General features: G+C 44.8%; 2 protein-coding genes across 5 annotated transcripts; both read left to right on the top strand.

Annotated features, from left to right (window-relative positions):
- The first annotated feature begins 2,649 nt into the window (after positions 1-2,649).
- On the top strand, positions 2,650-14,188 carry CIDEC (cell death inducing DFFA like effector c). 2 transcript variants are annotated; one of them, XM_019428256.2, is made up of 6 exons: positions 2,650-2,745; positions 4,060-4,137; positions 5,036-5,195; positions 10,539-10,697; positions 10,803-10,990; positions 13,782-14,188. In XM_019428256.2, the coding sequence occupies exons 2-6, from the start codon at positions 4,085-4,087 to the stop codon at positions 13,942-13,944; spliced, it is 723 nt and encodes a 240-aa protein (XP_019283801.1). In that variant the 5' UTR covers positions 2,650-2,745; positions 4,060-4,084; the 3' UTR covers positions 13,945-14,188. The 2 variants fall into 2 exon arrangements, with proteins under 2 accessions (XP_019283801.1, XP_019283800.1); XM_019428255.2 differs by lacking the exon at positions 2,650-2,745 and adding an exon at positions 3,766-3,816.
- A 4,559-nt stretch (positions 14,189-18,747) lies between these two features.
- On the top strand, positions 18,748-25,592 carry RPUSD3 (RNA pseudouridine synthase D3). 3 transcript variants are annotated; one of them, XM_019428245.2, is made up of 9 exons: positions 18,748-18,870; positions 19,194-19,333; positions 20,212-20,256; positions 20,398-20,497; positions 21,225-21,332; positions 21,414-21,498; positions 21,729-21,852; positions 24,204-24,343; positions 25,161-25,592. In XM_019428245.2, exons 1-9 carry the CDS (start codon positions 18,770-18,772, stop codon positions 25,350-25,352), a joined length of 1,035 nt encoding a protein of 344 aa, XP_019283790.2. In that variant the 5' UTR covers positions 18,748-18,769; the 3' UTR covers positions 25,353-25,592. The 3 variants fall into 3 exon arrangements, with proteins under 3 accessions (XP_019283790.2, XP_019283791.2, XP_053753796.1); XM_019428246.2 differs by lacking the exon at positions 20,212-20,256; XM_053897821.1 differs by lacking the exon at positions 24,204-24,343 and having other exon boundaries at positions 25,161-25,278.
- The last annotated feature ends 47 nt before the right edge of the window (positions 25,593-25,639 follow it).

Genomic DNA, 25,639 nt, shown 5'->3' with positions numbered 1-25,639 from the left:
AACACCTGAACTCTTTTTTTAAAAAGTCTTATGAATCACTTATAAAAGTAGCAACAAACAAACAAATAAACAGCTTTATGGAGATATAATTCACATACCACACAATTCACCCACTCTAGTGATCAAGTCAATAGTTTTTAGTACATTTTCAGTTTGTGCAACTATCATTAAAATAGACAGTGACTATGGTGCCTGGGTAGCTCAGTTGGTTAAGCATCTGACTTCGGCTCAGGTCATGACCTCACGGTTCATGAGTTCGAGCCCCACATCAGGCTCTGTGCTGACAGCTCAGAGCCTGGAGCCTGCTTCAGATTCTGTGTCTCCCTCTCTCTCTGCCCCTCCCCTGCTTGCTCTCTGTATCTCTCAAAAATAAATAAACATCAAGAAAATTTTTTAAATAGACGGTAATTAGATTAATTGATTAGAACACTTTTATCTCTCCTGAAAGAAACTCCACTATTCCCCATTAGAATCATTCCCCATCCCCCTTCCTCCCCAGCTCTAAGCAGCCACTAATTTATTTTCTGTCTTTATAATTTTGTCTATTCTGGACATTTCATACAACAGGAATCATGCAAATATGTATGTGGTCTTTGTGACTGGCTTCTTTCACTTTGCATGTTTTCAAAGTTTATCCATGTAGTAGCATGTATCCTTTTTATTGACAAATAATATTACATTATGGATATGCCATATTTTGTTTTGTTTCAAGTTTTTATTTAAATTCTAGTTAGTTAACATATAGTGTAATATTGGTTTCAGGAGCAGAATCTAGTGATTCATCACTTAAACATAACACCAATGTTCATCATAACAAGGGCTCTACTTTGTGCCCATCACCCATTTAGTCCATCCTCCACCCACCTCCCCTCCAGCAACCTTCAGTTTGTTTTCTATAGTTAAGAGTCTCTCATGGAGCACTTGGGTGGTTTGGTTGGTTAAGTGTCTGACTTTGGCTCAGGTCATGATCTCATGGTTCGTGAGTTCCAGTCCCCAGTCAGACTCTGCGCTGACAGCTTGGAGCCTGCTTTGGATTCTCTGTCTCCCTCTCTCTCTCTCTGCCCCTCCCCCACTCATACTCTGTCTCTCTCAAAAACAAATAAACATTAGGGGCGCCTCGGTGGCTCAGTGGATTGAGCATCAGACTCCAGCTCAGGTCATGATCTCACCTCACGGTTCGTGGGTTTTAGCCCCACATCAGGCTCTGTGCTGACAGCTCAGAGCCTGCAGCCTGCTTCAGATTCTGTGCCTCCCTCCCTGTCTGCCCCTAACCCACTTGCATTCTGTCTCTGTCTCTCTCAAAAATAAATAAACATTAAAAAAATTTTTTTAACAAATAAACATTAAAAAAAGAGTCTCTTATGGTTTGTCAGATATGCTACATTTTTACATTTTTTACATTTTATATTTTTATTGATAAAATCCATTCACCAATTCATGAACATTTGAGTTGTTTCTACCTTTTGGCTATTATAAACAATGCTATGAACACTTGTGTATAAGTTTTGGTGTGGACATACGTTTTCATTTCTCTTGAATACATATATATATGGAAAGAGGAGTTGTGTCTGTGGCAAGCAGCACAGAACAGAGAGGAGAGCAGGGGAAAGTGAATAACTTCTCTATATATATTTATATGGACCAATGTGGAAGACACAAAGACTTGTACTCATGTTAGTTGCCCTCCCAGCAGGTGCATGATCTCTTCTGCTGCCCTTGGGTTCCGTGATGTTCCCTTCCCAGCCCTCAGTCGCTGACTCAGCTGCTCTCCCATAGTTGGTTATTTTTTATTTGGGGCTTTAGCCATGTATAGGGAGGGGAGGGTGTTCTTTCCAACCTCAGGTCCCAACTGTCTTCACATTATTAACGCCATGTGCCCTCCTCCAATAAAACTAGCTAGTTGGGTGTGGTTATTTTATATATATAAAATAAAGATTGAATGAGATACAATGAATATATATAGGAGTAGGATTGCTGGGTCAAGGGTAAGACCTTATACTCTTAACCACTACACATTTCAGCTAGCTTTAGTCTCTACTATTATTATTTTTTTTTTGTTATTTATTTATTTTTGAGAGAGAGAGTGCAAGCTGGGGAGGGGCAGAGAGAGATGGAGATAGAGGATCCAAAGCAGGTTCTGTGCTAACAGCAATGAGCCAGATACGGGGCTCGAACTCATGAGCCATGAGATCATGACCTCAGCCAAAGTGGGACACTCAATTGAGTGTCCACCCAGGCACCCCTCTACTATTATTCATTAATAATATTACAACACCAATACTCACTTCTACCTATTATGTGTCTCTGTTGCAAAGCCCTTTATTTTTATTATCACAAATCCTCACCTCAATCCACTAACACAGGAATGATTATCCCTGTTGTACAGGTGAGAGAAATGGGTTCACAGAAGTGAGATAATTGGTCTACACTCAGTGAACTCAAGTGGAGCTGGGAACACAACTCACATCTGCCTGTTTTCTGTGCCCTCTGTGACTGATATCACGTCCTGAGCCTGGCCCACAGCTTACAAAACATGCCTTTTCCCCTCCTTTCGGGCCTTTTCTGGATGTTAGGCTGGCCCGAAATCCCAAGGGAAAGAACTGCACACTCACTCCCCTGCTCTTTTCCCCAGCTGGGGCTGAAGACCAGGGGAGGGGCTTCCCTGGGACCTGGAAATAAAATGGAGGGAGGGCTGGGCTGGGCTAGGCAGTGTCTTAAGGAAGTAAGGAAGCTGTGAGGGGGGAGGTAAGTTTTTGGGGTCTTGATGGGGCAGCTCCTGGAGAGCAGGTGAAGTGAACTTGACAGAGTTTGGCTTTGGACGGGGAGTGAGGAGTGAGGCTGATGCAAACGGACTTGGGTAGTGCTAGTTGGGGGGTTCACAGATAGGGCTGGCCTAGAGAATCCCCAAGTTGTCAGAAGGAAAGACTGATTTTACCTGACTGGGGAGGGGGCTCTTTGTTCCATGACCACTCCTTAAGCCCCTTGCACTGTGTCAGGCCCTCTCTGAGCTGGGAATAGGGAGAACATCTCAGGGAGAGGCACCCAAGGATCAGTGGGGGTAAGGCAGAAACAGACAATGAGGCACACTTGACTAGGAAGTAGGAAGGGCACGATGAAGAGGGGACTGTGTGAGCCATCTAAAATGGCTTTCCAAAGAGTGGAATATAGGGAAATTGGGGTTTCAAGGTTGCATATGTTTAGCCCTGGGCCAGAGGAGTATGTTGCAGGTGGAGGGAGCTGTCTCCACCGACAGTTGGAGCTTGAAAGAGCTGAAGCAGAGAGGTTTAGGAGAGAAAGTGTCAGGTGAGCCCAGGGCTATCAGATAGCTGGATCTCTACTGTGCAGTCTGGTTGCCAGTAGCTATAAGCCACAGTGGCTATTTCAATTTAAATTAGTTAACATTAACTAAAGTTAAAAATCTAGCTCCTCATTTGTACTGGCCACATTTCCAGTGCTCAATAGCCACATGAAGCTCGCAGCTCTGGGACTGGGGAGAAAGGATATAGAACACATCTATCATCCATTGTCACAGAAAATCCCTCTGGCCAATGGAAAGCCTCAGGAGGGGTTCAAGGACACACGAAAGAGAGAGTGGGCTTAGACTGGGCTGCCTGGCCTGTGTGAGCCTGGCCTGTGAGGTCTCTGGACTGTAGGTGAGGAAACAATCCCCAGAAGACGGAGGTGGTGTGACTCACCTCCTGCCAGCATAGCATGAACTCTGCTCCCAGGGGCAGGAACTAACCAGATAGGGCCTCTTCAGACCCAATTGGGGATCCCTGATCAGTGTGACCAGAGCCGGGGTCGGAGAAACATGGAGTGAGTAGTCCTGGGGAGAAAGGAGGAGCTGCCGAGTGGGGCCGAGCCTGGGTCCAGAGGGGCTTTCCAGTTTGGTTCCAGTTGGCAAGCATGGGATTGGACAGGAGGGCTGGGAAAGCATGTGTGAGTTGAGAGGAGAGACCAGAGTGGAGGTTCACTGGATGGAGGTGAGGCTGCACTGTGTCGAACGATGAAAGGGACCTTCTGTTCCCACCCTAACTAGATTTTCTATTTCGTTCTCAGGCCCAACACTATCCAGGTGACAAGGATGGAATATGCCATGAAGTCCCTCAGCCTTCTCTACCCCAAGTCCTTCTCCAGGTGAGGAGAGCCAAGGGTAGAAACAAAGGGGAGCTACCTGTGAGCTATAAGGCAGACCTTCTCAAACTTCAGCAAGCTCCTAAGTCACCAGGGCATCTTGTTAAAATGTAGATATTGATTTAGGAGGTCTGGAGTAGGACCCAGATTTTGCAGTTTTGACAAGCCCTCAGGTGACTTTAAGGTTGGCATCCTCTCCCCACACTGCTACCACATATTGAGTAGAAAAAGGTAGACACTGTGCTTGGACCTTCATTCTTGATCTCATTTAAACCTCATCACAACTTTGGGAAGTGGGGATTATTACACCAAATTAATAGATGGGGACACTGAGGCACAGAACGGGTGCTCTTCATCACCTAACAAATGGGTAGTAGAACCAAGATTCAAACTTGGGTCTGACTCCAAAACCGAGGTTCCCCCTCTACTCTTCTGGTTCTACATCATGTATATCAGAATTCAAAACTATCTTACATTGACCTCAGCTTTGCCACTTCATTTCACTTTACGGGTGGGAAGAAAGAGGCCAAGAGAGGAAAGTTGGTATTGGGGAACGTGGGATGGGTCTCCTATCACCTTGCTACTCATTATGGTCAGTGTCAACCAACAGCATCAATGCCACTCTGAAACTTATTAGACATATAGAATCCCAGCTTCCACCCGGACCTCCTGAATCAGAATCAGGTCTCCTGAGGACTTAATATGATCACTGAAGTTTGAGATGCATTGATCTAACAGGACTTTTAGTGATACCGGTAAGTCTTAGAGCAAGCCTGGTGGGTGATAGAAGAAGAAGAATATGATGAGCTCAACCTACAGGGGTAGGGGAGTGAGTTCCCTGAGAGGGGTGAGGGATGGGAGGCAGCAGGCTTCTCATTCTGATGCTCCAAATTGCCCGCAGGCATGTGGCAGTGAGCACCTGCACCTCAATGGTGACCCAGCAGCTACTGACCGAGTCCAGCCTGGAGGCCCCCAAGGCCCGGCCCTGTAGAGTAAGCACTGCTGACCGGAGTGTGCGGAAGGGCATCATGGCGCACAGTCTCAAGGACCTCCTCCACAAGGTGAGGGACAGGACTACCCTCAGCACAGCCCAACCACTGGGACTGTGGCTGAGAGCTGGCCCTGCTGGCTTCCTCTGTCCTCTGAGTCATGAGCTGGGACTTCAGCAGGGATGGAGTTCATAGGTTAGATGGTGAGAAGATTTCCTTTCTGATGCCCACTCTAATGAGTTGGTAGTGCCTGCCTGGAGTGCTGTCCAATGGATTAATGATGTCTGTCTGGTGACAAGGGGAGGGCAGTATATTGCAGCAGAATACCTATAGGATTGCCATCCTATATCTACAACAGTAGATCAGTGGCATTTTCAGAGCATATTTTTCTTTTTTTTTTATTTTTTAATGTTTATTTACGTTTTGAGACAGAGTGCGTGCAAGCTGGCAAGGGGCAGAGAGGGAGGGAGAGAGAAATCCCAAGCAGACTCCACACTGTCAGTGCAGAGCCCAACATGGGGCCGAACTCACAAAGTGTGAGATCATGACCTGAGCTGAAACCAAGAGTTGGAGCCACCAGGCGCCCGTGAAGCATATTTTTCTTACTGGAAAGACCCTTAGGTTCTCTTTTCCATTGTACACATGCCTGGAAGTTGGGGAAATAGGTAAGATTTTAGAGATTCTCTTCCCCATTTCCTCCCTTCAGCCAGGGTAGTTCTTCCATCCATCTCCTACACTGGCTTTCCATGGCAGGCTTTGTTAACCGCTGTGGAAGACTCTTCAAACTATTGATCAGGTAAGCTTCTAGAGCAGGAAACAAAAGACACACAGCTCTCGTGGATGGTAGTAACAGCAGCCAAGAATGACACCCTTTCCCGTTTCCATGTTCCCTCTCTACTAGGCTGGGGGTAACTTCTCCCCAGCCTCTCCTATAGCCTCATCTAATCTTGCTCTTTATTAGTCTTGTGCCTCACTGCCTCATTAGCTTATGCACTCTAGGGGATGTCCCAGTTGCCTGGCACAGATTACACATTTGGATTAGGCTTCTGATTACTACAGTCTGTTTAACATATAGAAATCATAGCTTACCTAAGCCTCTATTCTGGAGTCCCTCCCCTGTTTCTGTGAATTAGGTCTGTTCTTCTTCATGGGAGCCAATCTCCCCTCTCTTGTGAGGCTAGTGGCTGTGACACACCAATTTTTTATGCCCTGAATCAAAAGGACTTTTTCACACTTGAGTCTAGACTTGGTAGTGTTTTTTCACCTGAGGGCTGGGGACCACTTCCTGTGCTAAAATGGACTTGTCACACATGGCTTCCCAGAATGCACGCCCTGGGACTGATTAGGTCATGAGTGAAGCTGAGGAGTTGTCATTTTAAGCAGTTGCTTCAGGAGATTCTTATAGCCACTGAGTTTGGGGACCCCAAGTCAGAATCCTAACTCCAAAGGATGCAAGGAGAAACAAGAGTGAGGGTCCATCTTTCCAAGATGGAACACAGGTCAGAAGTGAATCTTACTAATGGAGCAGGGAGGACATCAGCCTATCTGGACTGCTTTTCCAAGTTTGGCAATATAAAGAAAGGAGCAGAGAGTGAGGGAAAAAGGGAAAGGTGATATGGTTGGCAGTGACCAGAGTGTAAGTCCCTTATTGGCCATGGAAAAGAACAGAGGGATTTCATTTTAAAAGATAACAATAAGCCTTTGAAATATTTTTTTTTTAATTTTTTTTTCAATGTTTTTTATTTATTTTTGGGACAGAGAGAGACAGAGCATGAGCGGGGGAGGGGCAGAGAGAGAGGGAGACACAGAATCTGAAGCAGGCTCCAGGCTCCGAGCCGTCAGCCCAGAGCCTGACGCGGGGCTCGAACTCACGGACCGCGAGATCGTGACCTGGCTGAAGTCGGACGCTTAACCGACTGCGCCACCCAGGCGCCCCGCCTTTGAAATATTTTTAATTTATTATTATTTTTTTTTAATGTTTATTTATTTTTGAGAGAGAGAGAGGGAGGAGGGGCAGAGAAAGAGGGGGATAGAGCATCCAAAGCAGGCTCAGCGCTGACAGCAGAGAGCCGGATGAGGGGTTCGAACTCATGAACCGTGAGGTCATGACTGGAGCCGAAATCAAGATTCAGACACTCAGCCGACTGAGCCACCCAGGTGCCCCTCAAAATTAATTTTAAAAAATCTTCCAAAGGGGCACCTGGGTGGCTCAATCAGTTGAGCGTCCAATCTTGATTTCGGCTCAGGTCAGGATCTCACAGAAGACTTAATGTTAAGATGGCAATACTTCCCAAATTGATCTGCAGATTCAGTGCAATCCCCATCAAATTCCAGCTACTCTTTTTACAGATATTGACAAGCTTATCCTAAAATTTACATAGAATTATTTCTATGAACCAGAACCAAAATAGCTAAAACAATCTTGGAAAAAGACAAACTTGGAAGACTCACACTTCCTGATTCCAAAAAACTTACTACAAAGCTACAGTAATCAACTCTGTGGTATTGACATAAGGAAAGACACTCTATTAGTTTTCTAGGGCGTCCATAGCAAAGTACCACAGACTGATACTTAACAGAAATTTATTTTCTCTCAAATCTGGAGGCTGGAAGTCTGAGATCAAGGTGCTGTCAGGGTTGGTTTATTCTAAGGCCTCTGTTCTTGACTTATAGATGGCTGTCTTCATGTTTACATGGTCTTTCTCTGAGTATGCCTCTGTATCCTAAACTCCCCTTCTTATAAGAATACCAGTAATATTGGGTTAGGGCCCATCTTAATGACATCATTTTAATTATTTCTTTAAAGACTCTATCTACAAAGACAGCCAGATTCTGAGGTACTGCGACTTAGGATTTCAATATGTGAATTTGGGAGCTCATAATACATACAAATCAATAGAATGGAATTGAAACTCCAGAAATAAGCCCATGTATCAATGGACAATTGATTTTTGACAGAAGAAAGAATAGTCTTTTCAATAAATAGTGCTAGGACAATGGAATATCCACATGCAAAATAATGAAGTTGCATCCCTACCTCATGCCATGAACAAAATTAAGTCAAAATGTATCAAAGAGTTAAAACTATAAAACTCTTAGAAGTAAACAGGTGTTAAGTCTTCATGACTGGTTTCTTAGATAAGGCATCAAAGCACAAGCAATCAGAGGAAAAAATCAATCTTCATCAACATTAAACACTTCCGTGTATCAATATGTGTTATTAACAAAATTAAAAGACAACCTACAGAATGGGAGAAAATATTTGCAAATCTCATATATGATAAGGATCTAATATCAAGAATACATAAAGAACTTCTATAACTCAACAATAAAAAGATAACCCAATTAAAAATTGGCCAAAAAAACAGGGTGCCTGGGTGGCTCAGTTGGTAAAGCATCCAACTTAGGCTCAGGTCATGATCTTGCGGTTTGTGAGTTCAAGCCCCACGTCGGGCTCTGTGCTGATGGCTCAGAGCCTGGAACCTGTTTCGAATTCTGTGTCTCCCCCTCTTTCTGCCCCTTCCATGTTCATGCTCTCTCAACAATAAGTAAACGTTAAAAAATTTTAATAAAAAAATTGGCCAAAAAAATGGAATAGACTTTTCTCTAAGAAAATATATAAATGGGGTGCCTGGGTGGCTCAGTCAGTTAAGCGTCTGACTCTTGATTTCAGCTCAGGTCATGATCTCACAGTTCGTGAGTTAGAGCCTCATGTCAGGCTCTGTACTGATAGCACAGAGCCTTTTTGGGATCCTCTCTCTCTACCTCTCCTCTCTCTCTCTCTCTCTCTCAAATATAAACATTAAAAAATTAAAGATAATATATAAATGGCTAATAACATATGAAAAGATGTCCAACATCATTAGTCATTAGGGAAATTCAAATCAAATCTGCTTCATACCCACTAGAATGGCTAAAGTAATGGACAGACACTCCCTCTCTCTCTGCCCCTCCCCTGCTCATATTCTCTCTCTCTCTCAAAAATAAATAAACATTAAATAAATAAATAAATAAATAAAGGACAGACAATAACAAGTACCAATGAAGATGTGAAGAAACTGGAATCTTCACACATTGCTAGTCGGAATATAAACTGATATAGCTGCTTTGGAAAATAGTTTTGCAGCCCCTCAAAAAGTTAAACATACAGTTAATTGTGTGACTCAGCATTTCCAGTCCTAGGTATATACCCAGGAAAACTGAAAACATATGTTCACTCGCAAACCCGTACATGAATACTCATAACAGCAGTATTCATAATACTCAAAAAATGGAAACAACCCAAATGTCTATGTTAACTGATGAATGGATTAAAAATGAGATATACCTATATAGTAGAATATAATTTGGCCAGAAAAAGAAATGAATCATGTTGCAACATAGATGAACCTTGAAAACATACTAAGGAAAAGAAGCTAGTCTAAAAAGACCACATATTATATATGATTCTATTTATATGAAATGTCCAGAATAGGCAAATCCATAGAGACAGACAGTAGAGGTTGTCATGGGCTGGGGGATGGGGAATGACTGCTAATGGGTACTGGGTTTCTTTTGGGGTGATGAAAATGTTCTGAAATCAGATAGTAGTGATGGTTGTACAACTTGGTGAATATTCTAAAACACAATGAATTGTATACTTTTTAAGTTTACTCATTTATTATTTTGAGAGAGAGAGCATGAGCGGGGGAGAGGCAGAGAGAGAGGGAGAGAGAGAGAATCCCAAGCAGGCTCCACACCATCAGCACAGAGCCTGATGTGGGGCTTGAAACCACAAACCACAAGATCAGGACCCCAGCTGAAACCAAGATTCTGAGGCTTAGCCAGCTGAGCCACCCAGGCACCCCATTAATTGTATACTTTAAAAGGGTGAATTTGGGGGCACCTGTGTGGCTCAGTCAGTTAAGTGTCTGACTTAGGCTCAGGTCATGATCTCGCAGTTCATGGGTTCAAGCCCCACATTGGACTCTGTGCTGACAGCTCAGAGCCTGGAGACTGCTTTGGATTCTGTGTTTCCCTCTCTGTCTGCCCCTCCCCTGCTCGCCCTTTGTTTCTCTCTCTCTCTCTTAAAAATAAATATTAAAAAAAATTTTTAAGGTGACATTTATGATACGTGAATTATATTCATGTATATTATATTATATTCTCAATAAAAAATTACATATGTGATTCCCATTATATTTTTTTGGACAGCACTGTTCCAGAACATAACCATGAGGCCAGGTACCAAGAAGGACCATAATACAGAATCTTTGGATTGTGATCCCACAGCAAAAGCCTGGATTCCAGGCCTTTTCCCCATAGATCCTTATCCACTTGCTCTTTCCCTGGCAGCTGAGATGATGTAATATGGATTTTCCTCATGCTCTGTGGCTGTATGGGGATGGCAGAAACATCACTGATCTTATTCTCCAGGTCCGGGACACCCTGATGCTGGGAGACAAGCCCTTCTTCCTGGTGCTGGAGGAAGATGGTACAATTGTTGAGACAGAAGAGTATTTCCAAGCCCTGGGGGATGACACAGTGTTCATGGTCCTCCAGAAGGGGCAGAAATGGCAGCCCCCATCAGAGAAGGTGAGGTTCCCACCTGTGTGGTAGGCAGAACATTGGGAGTCTGGGAGAAGTCCTTTTTTGGGGTGTGGGGGGTAGGTTGCCAACCACAGGCTTCTCTTGATACAGAGTACTAGGTACCAACTCTCCCTCTCCCGTAAGCCTGGCAAGAAGATTGATGTGGCCCGTGTAACCTTTGACCTATACAAGATGAACCCACAGGACTTCATTGGTTGCCTGAATGTGAAGGCCACTCTGTATGGCACCTACTCCCTTTCCTATGACCTGCACTGCTACCGGGCCAAGCGCATCATGAAGTGAGTGAATTGGGATTAGCTGGGGATAGGGTGGGTATTCAGCAATGAGAGAGCCCCTCTCTGTTCACATGGACCTCAGGTTTCTAGGCCCTTGGACTAGTGTTGATGCTGACAAAGCATGGCAGCATTTTCTAGAACTTTATGGCTGAACTGGTGCTTTAGCAGATGCCAAAGGGGTACACATATCTCCTCCAGGTGGAACTGGGATACATTATTTTTCTAATTACCTTCCACCATAACAACTTATTTTTTCACCTAAAATAGTAAGTTTTCCTAAGTAGTCTTCTAATTGGTTTTTAAAAAGTGAACACATGTCAAAGATTTTATTGAACCCTTTAATTAAGGGGAGAACCAGCAAGAAGTTACAATCAGTTCAAAGGAGAATTCAATATACACAGCTCCATCAAGACAGATAAATTCACAGATACAAAACTGGATTTTTCCATGGGGGTGGGAGGAATGAAATAACTGTTCTTCCATAGATGGAATTAACTTGCAAGTCTGTGGACAATACTCATTTGTATTGATGAATGAACTTCTTTCAAACTTTCTACTTTACTGTGGAAGTCTAATCAAGTAACATGGGAAGCATGAGAATATGTTAAATCATAAGACAAATACTGTTAGGGTACAAGTACTGTTAGGGTGATGTTTCCCAATTTCAGCTGCTCCACTGGTGTTCTAATGAATTCCTACCCCATCAGGCAGATGCAGCCACTGATGCAGAGGCATCCAACGATGCCAAAGCCACAAAGCTAGGGACTAGCAGAGCATGGCTTCTTGCGAGTTTCTTCTGACAGATTCTAGTCCTCCCCAATTGCTTCATTTAGCATCTACTGAGCACACACTGTGTGCCTGGCCCTATGTGGTAAGCTTAAGACCCAGAAATAAACAAGATGTCAGAACAAGCTCCACTGTTGCCCCCAGTACCTTGATGAATGCCGGCACATAGCAGTAATTCGAATGAATGATAACGCATATGATCCTTGTTCTTAGAGGCCTTCTGAGAAATCCTGCTCAGGGTCCCCAGAGCTCTGTCAGAACACACGTAGCTAGAGCACACTAGACCTTTTGGCTTTCTGAGTTAATTCTGTGCATATCCAGTCTGAAGATGAGGGACCTGAAGCCTTGCCAGAGATGACATTCAGTGACAGGCTTGAGCCTAGTTCTGTGGCTAGAAATCCCATATTCCTCCTACACCATATCATGCCCCATCTTGATCTGGGCTTGCTGCCGGTAGTTTGCAGATTTCAAAACCTAGAATAGAAGCTTCAGCCTTTAAATTCAGTGCATTTAGGGGAAGTAAGACTCTCAGACCTGAACCCAAAAAAACAAAACAAGCTGAAGTAGGTGTGGTGACTTAATGGTGTCAGCTTTTTATTATTTTTTAATAATAGTTTTATATTTATTTTTTTTAATAATAGTTTTATTTTTGTTGTTCTGTTTTAAAATATATGTAACATGAAATTTACCATTGTAACTGGTTTAAAGTGTACAATTCAGTGGCATTAAGTACATTCACAATGTTGTGCAACGGTTACCACTATCAATTTCCAGAACTTTTTCATCATCCCAAACTGAAACTCTGTCCCCGTTAAACACCAACTTTCCACTCCCCCTTCCCCCAGCCCCTGGTAACCTGTGTTCTACTTTCTTTTTCTTTTGTGTGTGTGTGTGGGGGGGGGGGTCCTACTTTCTATCTTGTTAAGTTGCCTAGTCTAGAGATCTTACACAGTACTTGCTCTTTTGTGACTGGTTTCTTTCACTGAGCATAATGTTTTCAGGGTCCATCCATGTTGTAGTCTGTGTCAGAATTTCCCTCCTATTTATGGCTGGACAGCTGGTTTTAAGCCTTAGTACTCTAATTTGAGAAATGGGTATACTTCTCAGGTATAGCCTTTAACATTTTAAAGAATTTTTATGTGTAGATGTTTATAGAGTTCTGATTATCTTTGTCTCCCTACACCTTAACCATAAGTTCATTTATTGAATGAAGGTTAACAGTTTGTAAGTTTTAATACCAGCCAGAAAGTCTTTATTTTCCTTTTGTTTTCCCCTCCCTGATCTCCCCTAGGACTAAACACCCCTAGTGACTCTTCCTCGTCTATCTCTTTTAAATAGATTTGGACAAGAACCTGGTTGAAGTAGTCAAGCATTCCACCAGCTACTCTTGACCCCACATTTACCCTACTCATCTACCTATTAGGCTCCACATTAAGTGACTTAGGTTATTTCAACCTCAGAACGCTGTGAGGGATCAAAATAGTATGATCTTATTTTATGGTTGGGGAAGCAGAAGCTCAGAACTATAACAGTTTGCCAACCTTCACACAGCTGATAAGACTGGATTAGAACTCTGGCCTATTTGACTCAAGTTCTGTTCTCATTACACTGCAATACCAAGCATGAAGATCTTCATGTTCAGCGCTCTGAACATTAGCTAGACTACACATGACTTGGAAAGGTCTCAGAGTCTAGAACAGAGGTCATGAAGGACAGAGCCATGGGATGGAGATTAATCTGGCTGGCCTAAAGCAGTATTACAAAAATTAAAGGTCTTATTAAATGAGGGTGAATTTTCCATGAGAAAATAGGGAGGTGACGGACATCTCAGATAAGGCATGATTGCAGGCAATGTCTGTAGACCCTTTCCCATTTGCTAAGGGAAGGCAGCATCTGTTCCTGTTGACACATCACTCTACAATTTATGAAATTATGGAGGCAGCATTTAGAGGCTGTAGGGAGGGGTTTTCTTTGTGGTTTGACTCTAGTGCCTTTTTCTTCCACCCAGGGAAGCTCTTCGTTGGGCCCTCTTCAGCATGCAGGCCACAGGCCATGTGCTGCTTGGCACATCGTGTTATATGCAGCAGTTCCTGGATGCCACAGAGGGAGGGCAGCCCCCTGATGCCAAGGCCCCATCGCTCATCCCATCCTGTCTGAAGATGCTGCAGTGAAGGCCCAAGTCCTTGGAGGCATTCCCCGGAGAAGGACTAGACGGGGGGCCCCCATGCTCAGCTAGTAGCACCTACAAACCCAGTTAGGCAGCTTCTTATCTTGCCACACCTTCCTCACCTCCCAGGACCTCGAATGAAGAAGGCTTCCCAAGGGAAAAGGTCAGAAATCTGGGATAGGCCGGGAAAGGAGAACTGAGCGTTCTTAGCCTGGCCCAGCTACTTCCTGTCCAGGGTAGTTTAGCTTTCTTAGCCTGGCCCAGCTACTTCCTGTCCAGGGTAGTTTAGCTGACCAAGACGGGTCACCAGCAGGCTAGCATGAGGTCTGCCCCTCAGCTACCTGTTTTCACATGCTCTACTTTCATTGCGCTCCCCACCTCCTGGTCCCTCAGCCCTGATACTCCTGAGTGAACTGTCAAGTCCACTAGTGTATGTTACTAGAGAGTTTGCATTAAATTATTTATGCTAATACATCTTTGCCTGTGTTCTTTGGGGGTGAGGGTGGGGTTCTGCCTGGAAGGTTGGAAAGGTCTAAGGGAGGAGAGGAATCTACTGTCAAACCATTCTTCAAAATGTGGGGTTATAAGTACAGGACTTTTTCTGCCCCCCCAAAAAAAAAAAAAATTGCAATTGATTCTGGAACTAATGTCTGCTTCATCAGAGACTTGAGCAGACCACATAACCAAAACAGTAAAGGACAATTTCCAGAATAAAATTGCCTATCAGAAGGGCTTTGAGTGGCAGGGTGGGACTAAGGCACTCTTCTAATTTCTCAGTATTACATTTTATTACACCCTTTTAAGTGTTTAGGTGGGAACATACTAATCAGGCTGTACCAGAACCCTCCATCAACGCTCTCCGTAGCTTGCCAGATAGTTTACCTTTCATGTTCAGCACTGTCAACTTCAGAATTTCAAAATAAGCTGTTCTGTAGCCACAAAAAATATTAGTTTCTCATCAGTGTGAGCTGGCATTTTTCCACAATAGGGCAACTCAAACAAGATAAGCATGAAAGGCAAAGTTTGCAGGTGATTATGCTTTAGTCTATAACTCTCACATTCAAAAATGTGTCATTTATGACCCTGAATATAAAGCCTAGATGGGTTTATTAAGTACAAAGGCCTGTGTTGCCAAAGCTAGAGTCTGGAGAGTTATTGCTGGCTGCTGATCCAAACCTGCAGCCATGTGTGGGAGGGGTGCAGAGCTAACAGGAAAATAGTTTCTATTCTGGGCTTTCCTGCTCTTGCATTTATGGGTAGGGACCTGGCTCAGTGCTGTCCTGGCTCTGCAGGGTAGGCCTTTCCATGTGGAGGCACCATGTTCATACAAGCACATGCAGAGGCTACGACCAACTTGCCCCTCTTCTTTTCTTCTTTTTTTAACATTAATGTACTTATGTATTTAATTAAAAACATTTTTTCTAATGTTTATTTTTGAGAGAGACAGAGTAAGAGTGGGGAAGGGACAGAGAGAGAGGGAGACACAGAATCTGAAGCAGGCTCCAGGCTCTGAGCTGTCAGCACAGAGCCCAATGCGGGGTTCAAACTCACAAACCGTGAGATCAATACCTGAGCCGAAGTCGGACACTTAACTGACTGAGCCACCCAGGCACGCCTATTTAATTTTTAAGTAAACGCTTTTAAGTAAAAGCCCCAATCTGGGGCTTGAACTCACAACCCTGATATCAAGAGTTGCATGCTCTACTGATTGAGCCAGCCAAGTTTCCTTTTTTTTTTAATTTCTTTTTAAAAAATTTTTTTTAAGTAAGCTACCTGCCCCTCTGGTGAAGTTAGTCATCAGCCGAGTTGGGCTAAGGGTGGCAGAAGTTTGGAATGTGTCCAATCTTTCCTCCTCCTAAGACTCAGAGTTTCACAAGTAAGTTTTGAGTGACTGACCACAGTCTCTTGGCATTGAGCCCTCTCAGCTCAGGGAATATTAGGTTCTTCCTTTTCCTCCAGGAACCTGGAGACTAATGGAGTCATACCAGCTGTGGGCAGTGAACAGGAGAGGGCAGTCTTTGATGAGGCTAGTGTATATGAAAGAAAAATTCCAGAGAGCACGGGACCTCAGAGAGCCTGAGGCCAGTCCAAGTGGGGAAACGGCCTCTCCCATGGCCAAGTGCCCTCAGTGGAGGAGAGGTCTGTTGCAGTTAAGGCACACCGTGTACCAGCCCCTGGGCCTTAGTCTTTCCACTTTTGCTCAAGCTGGTACTTATTATGAAAGCACAGGAGGCCTTTCAGAAGAGGGTTTTTAAAATGCTGTGGGGCCTTATGACAAAGCACAGTACTGTCTGAGCCCAAAACAAGATAAAAACCACTTGCACTCTTGCCAAATGTCAGTTCTGTCTCTATTCGGGTACATCTATTCAAAAAGTGATTATTTAAATCTTTGAATTAAAAATAAAAAAATAAGTTTCTTGAGGTATAATTTACGTAAAATGAATTTTCCCCTTTTAAGGTATAGACAATTAAGTTTGGGTTTGTTTGTTTTTTAGTTTTGGCAAATTCATACTGTTATGTAACCACCATTTCTAGCATGCCAAAAAGTTCCCTTATGCTCTACTTCCCAACCTCTACTCACCCCACCCTTGACTCTTTTTTGCCAATATAGCTTGCCTCCCTTTCTAAAATGTCATGTAAGTAGAATCATATAGCCTTTAAAAAAATTCATTTCTACTGTTTTCTTTTTTTTTAATTTTTTTTACATGTATTTATTTATTTTTGAGAGACAGAGAGAGACAGAGCACAAGCGGTGGATGGGCAGAGAGAGAAGAGACACAGAATCTGAAGCAGGCTCCAGGCTCTGAGCTGTCAGCACAGAGCCCGACGCGGGGCTCGAACTCACAACCGCAAGATCATGACCTGAGCAGAAATCAGACGCTCACCCAACTGAGCCACCCAGGCGCCCTGTGTTTTCTTTTTCTTTTTTTTTTTTTAAGTAGCCTTCATGTCCACCCTGGAGCCCAGCATGGGGCTCGAACTCACAACCCTGAGATCGAGACCTGAGCTGAGATCAACGGACAGATGCTTAACTGACTGAGACACCCAGGTGCTCCCCCATCTACCTAGTTTTACTTAAAATTATTTGTGGGGGGGCACCTGGCTGGCATTTAAAACATTTTACGAATCATATAGTCTTTCATATCTGGCTTAGATTTTTAAACCAGCAAAACATATCAAGATTAAAAAAACTTACACGATTCTAAAGGGTAAAATCATTATTCATCTTCTCACCCCTGATTCCTTCTCCAGAAGCAAACACCATCTCGTTTTTGTGTGTCCTTTCAGAAATGTAAAGGCATAAAATGTAATACATATATATGAATCACACACACATATGCATATTCTAGTCACACTTGTCCTCCCTTTTTTTTTGCTTTAATATATTTTGGAAACTGATTCACATAAGCAGATACAGACATACACATTCCTTAATCAATGGCTGCATAGTATGGATATGCTACAACTGACTTAGCCACTCCTCTGTTGATGTTCAGTCTTTTCCTGAACAATGAATTGAAAGTTACAGTTTTTTTAGTAAATAAACAATACACAAGCTGCATGTAAGTTTTGTATAGGTATAATTATAGGATAAAACCCATGTTCTTTGTTTTTCACTTAACATCTCATTTCTCCTGTTGGTCCCTGCCTCTGCCTCCCTTCTTCCCAGTACCTGTTCCTCCTGGTGCATTTCTAGTTCTTCACAACCCTTCTGTCACCACACATGCTGGAACTTGCTCTCTGATTTCACTCAGCTCCTCTCCTTTTACTCTCTCAGCATCTGCACAGGGTTTAGCAAGGTGGGCTGTGGTGTGCTGTGTGTGCTGTGATCTGTGTCCACTGGGTGAACTTCTTGTTGTCAGGGCTTGCCTTGTTGATCCCTGATTCCAGCTCAGAGATGCCAGGGCCTGGTATAGAGTTAGCATTAAAAAAATGTTGAATTGGTGATATATTAGATTTTTGTCCCCTACAGAGCTAATCATAGGACAATTTATGTCTTCAGTTTTGAGATTTGTTTTGATTTTGTTTTGATAAATAATGCTGTAGTGAATCTCATTCTCCCTCAGGCCCTTTTCTTCTTTTGGATTGATTATGCACCAGGCTGTTCTTCCAAGCAGGCTTACTGGACCAAAGGGGACTTTTTTTTCCCCCTCAATTTGCCTTACAAAATTGGGCACAGTGGTGTTTTGTTTTAAGATTTTAATTTAGGGGTGACTGTGTGGCTCAGTCGGTTAAGCATTGGACTTGGGCTCAGGTCATGATCTCTCAGTACACGAGTTTGGGCCCCGCATCGGGCTCTGGGCTGACAGCCTGGAGCCAGCTTCGGATGCTGTGTCTCCCTCTCTCTGTGTGTCCCTCCTCCGCTTGCGCTCTTCTCTCTCAAAAAAAAAAAAAAAAAAAAAAAAAAAAAGACATTAAAAGAAAGATTTTAATTTTAATTAATCTCCACACCCAAAGTGGGGATCAAAAATCCTATCCTCTACCTACTGGGCCAGCCAGCCAGGCGCCCCACAGGTGGTTTTTTGAAGTCAGAAGCTCCTATGAATTGGGATGGTAATCAGAGTACCTTAATCTTTCGTTCCTGTTTTGTCCTAAGACAAGTCCTGTAATCGCGAGTAAATTCCTTAGCTGCTCTGTGCCTCAGTTTCCTCAAAAGCATAGACTGGGAGTAAAACATTTTCTGCCTGCAGGAAGGTAAAGCTCCGCCTTCTCACGCCTCTGAGCCAGCCGGCTCGCTAGTCGTATTGACAGGCAATCTGACCAATCAGTACGCTGTGGGAGAGCGGGTCGGGCCTTCTCCACACATGCGCACTGTCCTTGCTCGGGAGATGGGTGGCTGCAGTGTTTTGGGCCGGATCTGGGGTGTATGGTGGCGGCGGCCAGGGGTCCGCGCAGTGCCCAAGGCCCCAGGCTTTGGCACCGAAGCCGGGTGATTACCCCTTCACCCGCCCCTTCGTGTGGGTGGGACGGTGGGGCCGGGGTAAAGTGTGTGTGGTAGCTGGACTTAGGTAGGCATGGGTTCTAATCCCGCCACTATTGTGTGACCGACCCTAAACTACTCACTTGGTTTCTCTGAGTTTCAGTTTCCTCCTCTGTAAAATGGGGCCAGATGTGCCTGAATTTGCGGGAAGCTCACCCCAGGCATTTTGAGGCATTTGTAGGAGGTGGCAGTATATAAGGTGTGGGGAGATAAGAATGGATACCTCTCAGGAAACGAGTGATCCCTCCTACTGCGTACTCTACCTTTTTCAGACATCGGCTGCGACCCCGAGGCTCCAGCAAACGGTCGAGGCCCCTGGGGGGCCAGCCATTCCCGGGGCTGCTGCAGCTAGAGAACCTCAGTCGGGAGGAGCTGGTTGATGTGCTGAGGGCTGCAGTAGTGGACCAGAAAGGTGAGGGGTGGGAGGGGCAGCTGCACACAGACTCTGGAGGGGAGCCTGCTGCTGAGAGCCTTCTAGGGGCTGACAGTGCTCCCTGCTAAAGTCTTTGGGGGTCATATCCTCGTGTTGCCTCCCACTAGTGGTATGACCTGGAACAGGCCTCATAATCTGTCTGAGCCTCAGCATCTTGGGGATGGGGGTGAGAGGGTGCAAATAACTAGAGAGCCTTCAACATAGTAGGCACTTGGTAATAGGAATTGCCATAAAAAATTGTTTACCGATGGACAAAACACAGGCTTTGGAGTCAGATCGAGGCTCTGTAATCAGCTTACTGTGTGGCTGTAGGAAAATAATTTCTCTGAGCCTCAGTCTCCATTCAGTGATTTGTTAATTCTCTCAACTGTTTATTGAGTAGAGGCTTTGTTCCAGGTACTGTTCTAGGCACAGGTATACAGTGCTGAACAAGATAAATATGGTTCCTGCTCCCAGGGAGCTAATATTTTAGTGGCAGAAATGGATTCATCAGGAAATAAGTGAACAAAGTACTTACTAGTGATCAGTGCTATGAATAAAACAGGGTATTATGACCATGTGGCAGACATTAGATTGGGGATTCAGGCCTCTCTGTGGTGGCAACATTTGAGCTGAGATGATATGAAAGAGTCAGACATGTGAAAATCTGGGACTGAGGAAACAGCAAGTATAAAAGCCTAAGGTAGCAACTAGCTTAGCATATGCGAAGGACAGAAAGAAATTCAGTTTAGGGTGTAGTTGATAACTCAGGTCTGAGAGTTGTAGTGGGGTCACAAGATAAGATGAATTGAGAAAGTACTTTATAAACTCTAACTGCTGCTTTTGTGTTGCTCATGCTCATGTAATATATGTTTTAGGACCTCTAGTGACATTGAATAAGCCACCGGGTCTACCAGTGACAGGTACGGGCAGGGGATGGGGATGTAGTGAAAGAGGGTTTGAAGGTTCTGAGGGAGGGGATACTGAAGAGAACGGGTCAGTGGGATAAAGCCAAAGGCCTCTGAGAGCAACTTGTACTTTTCCTTCCTTTTTTGTCCCCCCAGGAAAACCAGGAGAGTTGACATTGTTCTCAGTGCTGCCAAAGCTGAGCCAGTCCCTGGGGCTTGGGGATCAGGAGCTCCAGGTTGTGCAAGCATCTGGGAAGTAAGTGATGGTGGGGGCGGTGATAGGAATGTAGGAGGACAGGTATCCATCTTGGGTGAGGGAACACTTGCTTGGGAGTAGGTCTAGACATTTTCCACAGGTTGGTTTGGGAGCACAGAGGAAGGATGCAAGGAAAAGGAGGGAGTGAACAGATCTGGGTTCAAATCCGTACGCACAAACTGTGATCACAGGCAAAGCATGAAAACTCACTGAGCCTCAGTTCCCTTAATAATAAAATAGAGCTAATCATACCTATGCTCAGCGTGCAGTCACTTCTCCAATACCATAATCATGGCAGGCATTGCTCGTTGACCCATGATATTCTTTCCTCTAAAACTGCTATCAACTAGAGCCGGTACTTGGATGAAATATTTCTGAAATTCCACAAACTCGTAGGCTTGTGGGGAATTTAGTTATTTATGAGCTATTATACACAGAATTCCTACTGTAATGCCTGGCACATTGTAGACATTCAGCAGTGGGGGTAATTGTTATGACATTTGGCTCTGAGCTCCTTGGGGACCAGGGCAAAATGAGCACATTAAATTATGTAGTCTTAGTATCAAACATGAGAAAGTCTTTCTTGTTTCTCAGGAGGAGGTCTTGAGTTATAGTTCTGGTGTGACTGCTTTGCCTTAAGCAGGCCAGTGTGCCTTCCCAAGCATGCTCCCTTTTTTGGGGGTGAGCCCAAGGGACTTCAGTTTTGTGATTTATCCTCTTTCTCCAGAGAGACCTCTGGGCTTGTACTCCTCTCCAGTTGTCCTCAGACAGCCAGCCGCCTCCAAAAGTTCTTCATCCACTCACGGAGAGCCCAGAGGCCCACAGCCACCTACTGGTGAGTGGTGCTGGGAGGCTCCCATGGCAGTAGGGAGGTCCTGGCAAGCCACTCTGTGACCTCTTCCTGCCTCTTTCTTAGTGCTGTCACTGATGGGATCCCAGCTACTTCTGAGGGGAAGATCCAAGTAGCTTTGAAACTGGAACACGTTGATGGCGTTGATCTTGTGAGTCATGGTCTGGCAGGGAGTAGAAGGGGACTCTCCAAATATATTATCCCTACAGAGGAATCAAGAGTAGAGACTTGGGGGGGCGGGGGGGCTGGCTCTCCTGTCCCCTAAAACAGGCAAGTAACCACTACTTATACTATGGCCCTGTCTATTAGCAGCAGCGAGGGTCTGGGCTTAGGTGCCAGGTGTGTGTGAAGCTTGTTCATTCTTGGGGGCTGACACCACAGGTAATTCCAGTGAAGTCCCCATCCCGAAAAGACTTCCAAGAAGGTGTCAAGAGGACCCTCAGCCACTTCCGTGTGGTGGCCATGGGCTCTGGCTGTGCCTTGGTCCAACTGCAGCCACTGACAGGTGGGTCTGGAGCCCCAGCCAGCCTTCGTACCTCTATTTGGCTGGAGGAGGCAAGGGGGATTGAAAGAAGGTGGTGGTGTTAATGGAAGCCTGGGGAGCATTTGAAGGACCCCAGGGGTAGGTAATCAGGCCCATCTGGAGGAGGTAGCACTTCTGTCAGTCTGGTGGTCATTCCTTTGTAGCTCATCTTATTATTTTTTTCATACTGATCTCAGGATCTTTTCTTTGTCTTTGGTGTTCTGTGGTTTCACGATGCCAAATCTGATAGGTATGTGGGTTTAGTTTTATTTATCTTGCTTGGGATTCACCTGAATCTGAACATTAATATATTTCATCCATCCTGGAATGTTCTCTCTTCCAGTGTTGCACCTCTTGCATTTTCTCTATTCTCTTCCTTTTGTATGCTTAAGAGATGTGTCTGACCTTCTCATTCTCCTTGCTTGGTCTCTTTTCTTTCATATTTTTCATTTCTTAATCCTTGCTACATTCTGGGTAATTTCTTTAGCTCTGTCTTCCAGGTGAATAGTTTTCTCTTCAATTGGATCTAATCTGCCAGTTCAGCCTATCCATTGGCTGTATTTTTCACTTCTAGAAGTTCTATTTGGTTGTTTTACAAATAAAAATGGCCTTTAAAATATATATAGCATCTTTTTTTTCTCAATTGTTATTTTTTTGTCTTTAGCCATGTTAAACACACTTGTATGTTGTATTTCTATATTTTCATTGTCTAAGGTTCTGGAGGGTCTGATCCTGTGATGTTTCATGCTGACTCTAATACTTGGTGAATTGTTTTCTCATTGCTCTGTGATTTAGGATTGTGAATTCAAGTTCAGCTAGGCCTTTATCTTTGGAAGTCTTTTGTTGCCTCACTGTAGATAAGCCCCTCGGGAGAGGTTCTGCCTTTGCTTCAGTCAAATGCCCCAGGGCTGTCACTAGTTCAGGATCTCTCTAAATATTGTCTCCGTTGGAAGTTCACAGATCACTCAAGTAGTGTTAATTTGAGCCCCACACCTGTGTGAGAGCAGGCTCATGGTTGCGAATTCTCAGGGGAAACTTTCTCATTCCCCACTTATCTACCGTTGACTGGCTTTTGCTCCTAGTCCACCCCATCACTGGAGATGTAGCCCCTTTAGTATTTCATTTGGGTACTAAGGCCTCACCCCTGGCCCCTGGGTAGCTACTTAACCCCAAGGGCCCTGGATACTCAAGATTGGCAGCATCCCTAGAATAGGTGAAACGTTGGCTCTGTGTGCTCTGGATTTGTTTTCCCCTGGTTTCGGTCTTGGGATCTTACTTTCCTATATGCCCAGATGCATATTTAAAAGGATGATTGTTCTATTTTTCTGGTGTTTCTAGGTGGTTTATAGCAAGAGCGTTTTTAAACTTTTTTTTAAGTTTATTTGGTTTGAGAGAGAGTGTGTGAGAGGGGCAGAGAGAGAATCCCAAGCAGGCTCTGCACTGTCATATATGGGGCTTGAACCCATGAACTGTGAGATCATGACCTGAGCCGAAATCAAGAGTTGGATGCCTAACTAACTGAACCACCCAGGCACCCAGCAAAAGGGTTTTTAGATTATCCAGTCCACCATATTGCCAGACATGGAAGCAGAGTATAGCTCCTGGGTTTGAATCCTAGCTTATGGTGGTAGGCAAGTCACTTCTCTTTGAGCTTCAGTTTTCCTGTGTGTAAGATGGGAATGATGATAGGATCTACTTTATAGGGCTGTCATGAGGATTAAATAAGTTTACATAAGTAAAGCATTTTGTACCATGCGTAGCACACAGCCCCCCAATTCTGTATTTGTCAAGGTACTTTTGGTTGTCAGTTTCCCAAAAACTTGTTCAAATTGGTGTCATCCAAAAACAGGGAATGTATTGGTTCATACAACTTAAGTTTAGGTGTTCCTGGATCAAGAGGCTCAGAGGACGTCCTCTGGAAGCTGTTTCTCCATTTCTTCTTGCCTCGGGCATGTCGGCTTCTTTCTCCCACAGGCTATCCTGTGGTGAAGGTAGAGATGGCCAGGGCTCCAGCAGCTCCTGACCTGCACCCCACCAGTTTAGCACCCTCACAGGAAAGAGCATTCCTTGTTTCCAGTAGCTTCAGCAGTAAATTCAGGGTTGTATCTCTTCACAAGCGAATCCCACAGGCCAGGTGGATTGATAGGACTGTCCTGACCTGGTCTTTCACCCTGCTCTGGAGGTAGGAGCAGTAGCATTAACATCACTGAAACCACATGATCTGGGAATGGGAGCGGAGTGGTGGTGTTTTCCCAGAGGAAAGGGGGAGTGATGAACCTGGGTGGGGCAGATAGAGCAGCTGCCCACCCTGTCATCTCTCTCCTGTCCCCCAGTGTTCCCCAGTCAGCTCCAGGTACACATGGTACTACAGCTCTGCCCTGTGCTCGGGGATCACACATACTCTGCCCGCGTGGGCACTGTCCTGGGTCAGCGCTTTCTACTGCCAGCAGAGAGCACCAAGCCCCAAAGACAGGTACCCAAGCCTACCTACCTGCCATTTCGGGGGGTGGGCAGCACCTTCAGACATTAGCTATGAAATTTGGGACTGAGGTAGCCCTCTTGGCTTCCAAGGCTATTTGTAGCCCTATCTTGCTGTGTGGCCCTGAGCAAGTAACATCCCCTCTCTTGGGCCTCATTTTGCCACCCATCTGTTCAATAAGGAAATTTAACTTATTGAAGGGCCAGTTTCTCAAGGCCCTTCTAAGTCAGCTGTCCTTTGGGTCTCTTTGGTATAAGGGGTAAAAGTAGTGGTGTATGTGTGCGTGTGTTAGGGTAACTATCTGCTTTAACAGAGTAACCCCAAAGTGCCAGAGTCTTAGCACAGTAATTTCCCTCCACATTAAATACAATTAATGGGGGTGGGGTGGGTGAGCTTTACTCCAAGCAGTCACTCAGGACCCAGGCCATTGCTATGCAGCCAGATGAAGGGAGACAGGACAGTGTGGGTTCACGTGGGAGGTGTTCGTGGGCCAAGTCTGGAAGTGGCATATGCTTGCACTCCTGTTCCATTGGCTAAAACTATCATATGGCCTCACCAAACTGCAAGAGGGACTCAGAAATGTTTACCTGTGTGCACAGGTGGAAACTGATTTAATGAACCCTACCCAGTCTCTGCCATAGCGTGATTGTGTGTGTGTGTGTGTGTGTGTGTGTGTGTGTGGAGGAAGTGAATAACAAATTATGGACATGGAGCGGGGGAGGGAGGGAGGAAATATTTGCCTTACTCACATTTTGGTTAGAGCTGTTGGAACTCAACCTGGCTGAACGCTGACATGCCTCTCCCACCCCAGGTCCCGGATGAAGCCCTCCTCAGACGCCTCTGCCTGACCCCTTCCCAGGCTGCCCAACTGCCCTTGCATCTCCACCTGCATTGTCTCCATCTTCCAGGCATGAGGCCTGGGGAGGCCCCCATGAAGCTTCTGGCACCCTTGCCCTCTTATTTCTCCAGGACCCTACAGTGCTTGGGGCTCCACCAACAATAATGCTCCTTCTGTTCCTTTTGTTTCTGCTGGAAAGCAGTGGGGATGGGGTGGGAGATGAACCTACGATGAAGCCTGAGGAGAATGTCAGTACTCAACATGCAGTAAGGCCTTGCTTTAAGATCCTGGGCGCTGCATTCGGACACACCTAAGATCAAAGCCTGCCTAGGCCACCTGCTGTATGGTGTTAGGCAAATGACTTCATCTCTTTGGACGTGCATTAATAAAAGTACCTACCTCATAGTATGGTTTTGAAGATTTGCTAAGAAAGTGAGTATCATGGAGCACGC

Source organism: Panthera pardus, unplaced genomic scaffold, assembly GCF_024362965.1.
Source record: "Panthera pardus isolate Hobbes unplaced genomic scaffold, ASM2436296v1 HiC_scaffold_8, whole genome shotgun sequence".
NCBI classification, from domain to species: Eukaryota; Metazoa; Chordata; class Mammalia; order Carnivora; family Felidae; genus Panthera; species Panthera pardus.
The sequence above is the reverse complement of the archived record's forward strand: the minus strand, read 5'-3'. Positions and strand labels throughout refer to the sequence as shown.

Bases quoted from the DNA above. Each gene is read 5' to 3' on its own strand.
- RPUSD3 (XM_019428245.2), top strand. From the start codon at position 18,770: ATGGGTGGCTGCAGTGTTTTGGGCCGGATCTGGGGTGTATGGTGGCGG. The intron at 21,499-21,728 runs GTGAGTCATGGT...CTGACACCACAG, and splicing joins ACGTTGATGGCGTTGATCTT to GTAATTCCAGTGAAGTCCCC. The intron at 21,853-24,203 runs GTGGGTCTGGAG...CCTGTCCCCCAG, and splicing joins CCAACTGCAGCCACTGACAG to TGTTCCCCAGTCAGCTCCAG.
- CIDEC (XM_019428255.2), top strand. The intron at 4,138-5,035 runs GTGAGGAGAGCC...AATTGCCCGCAG, and splicing joins TACCCCAAGTCCTTCTCCAG to GCATGTGGCAGTGAGCACCT. The intron at 10,698-10,802 runs GTGAGGTTCCCA...CTCTTGATACAG, and splicing joins GGCAGCCCCCATCAGAGAAG to AGTACTAGGTACCAACTCTC.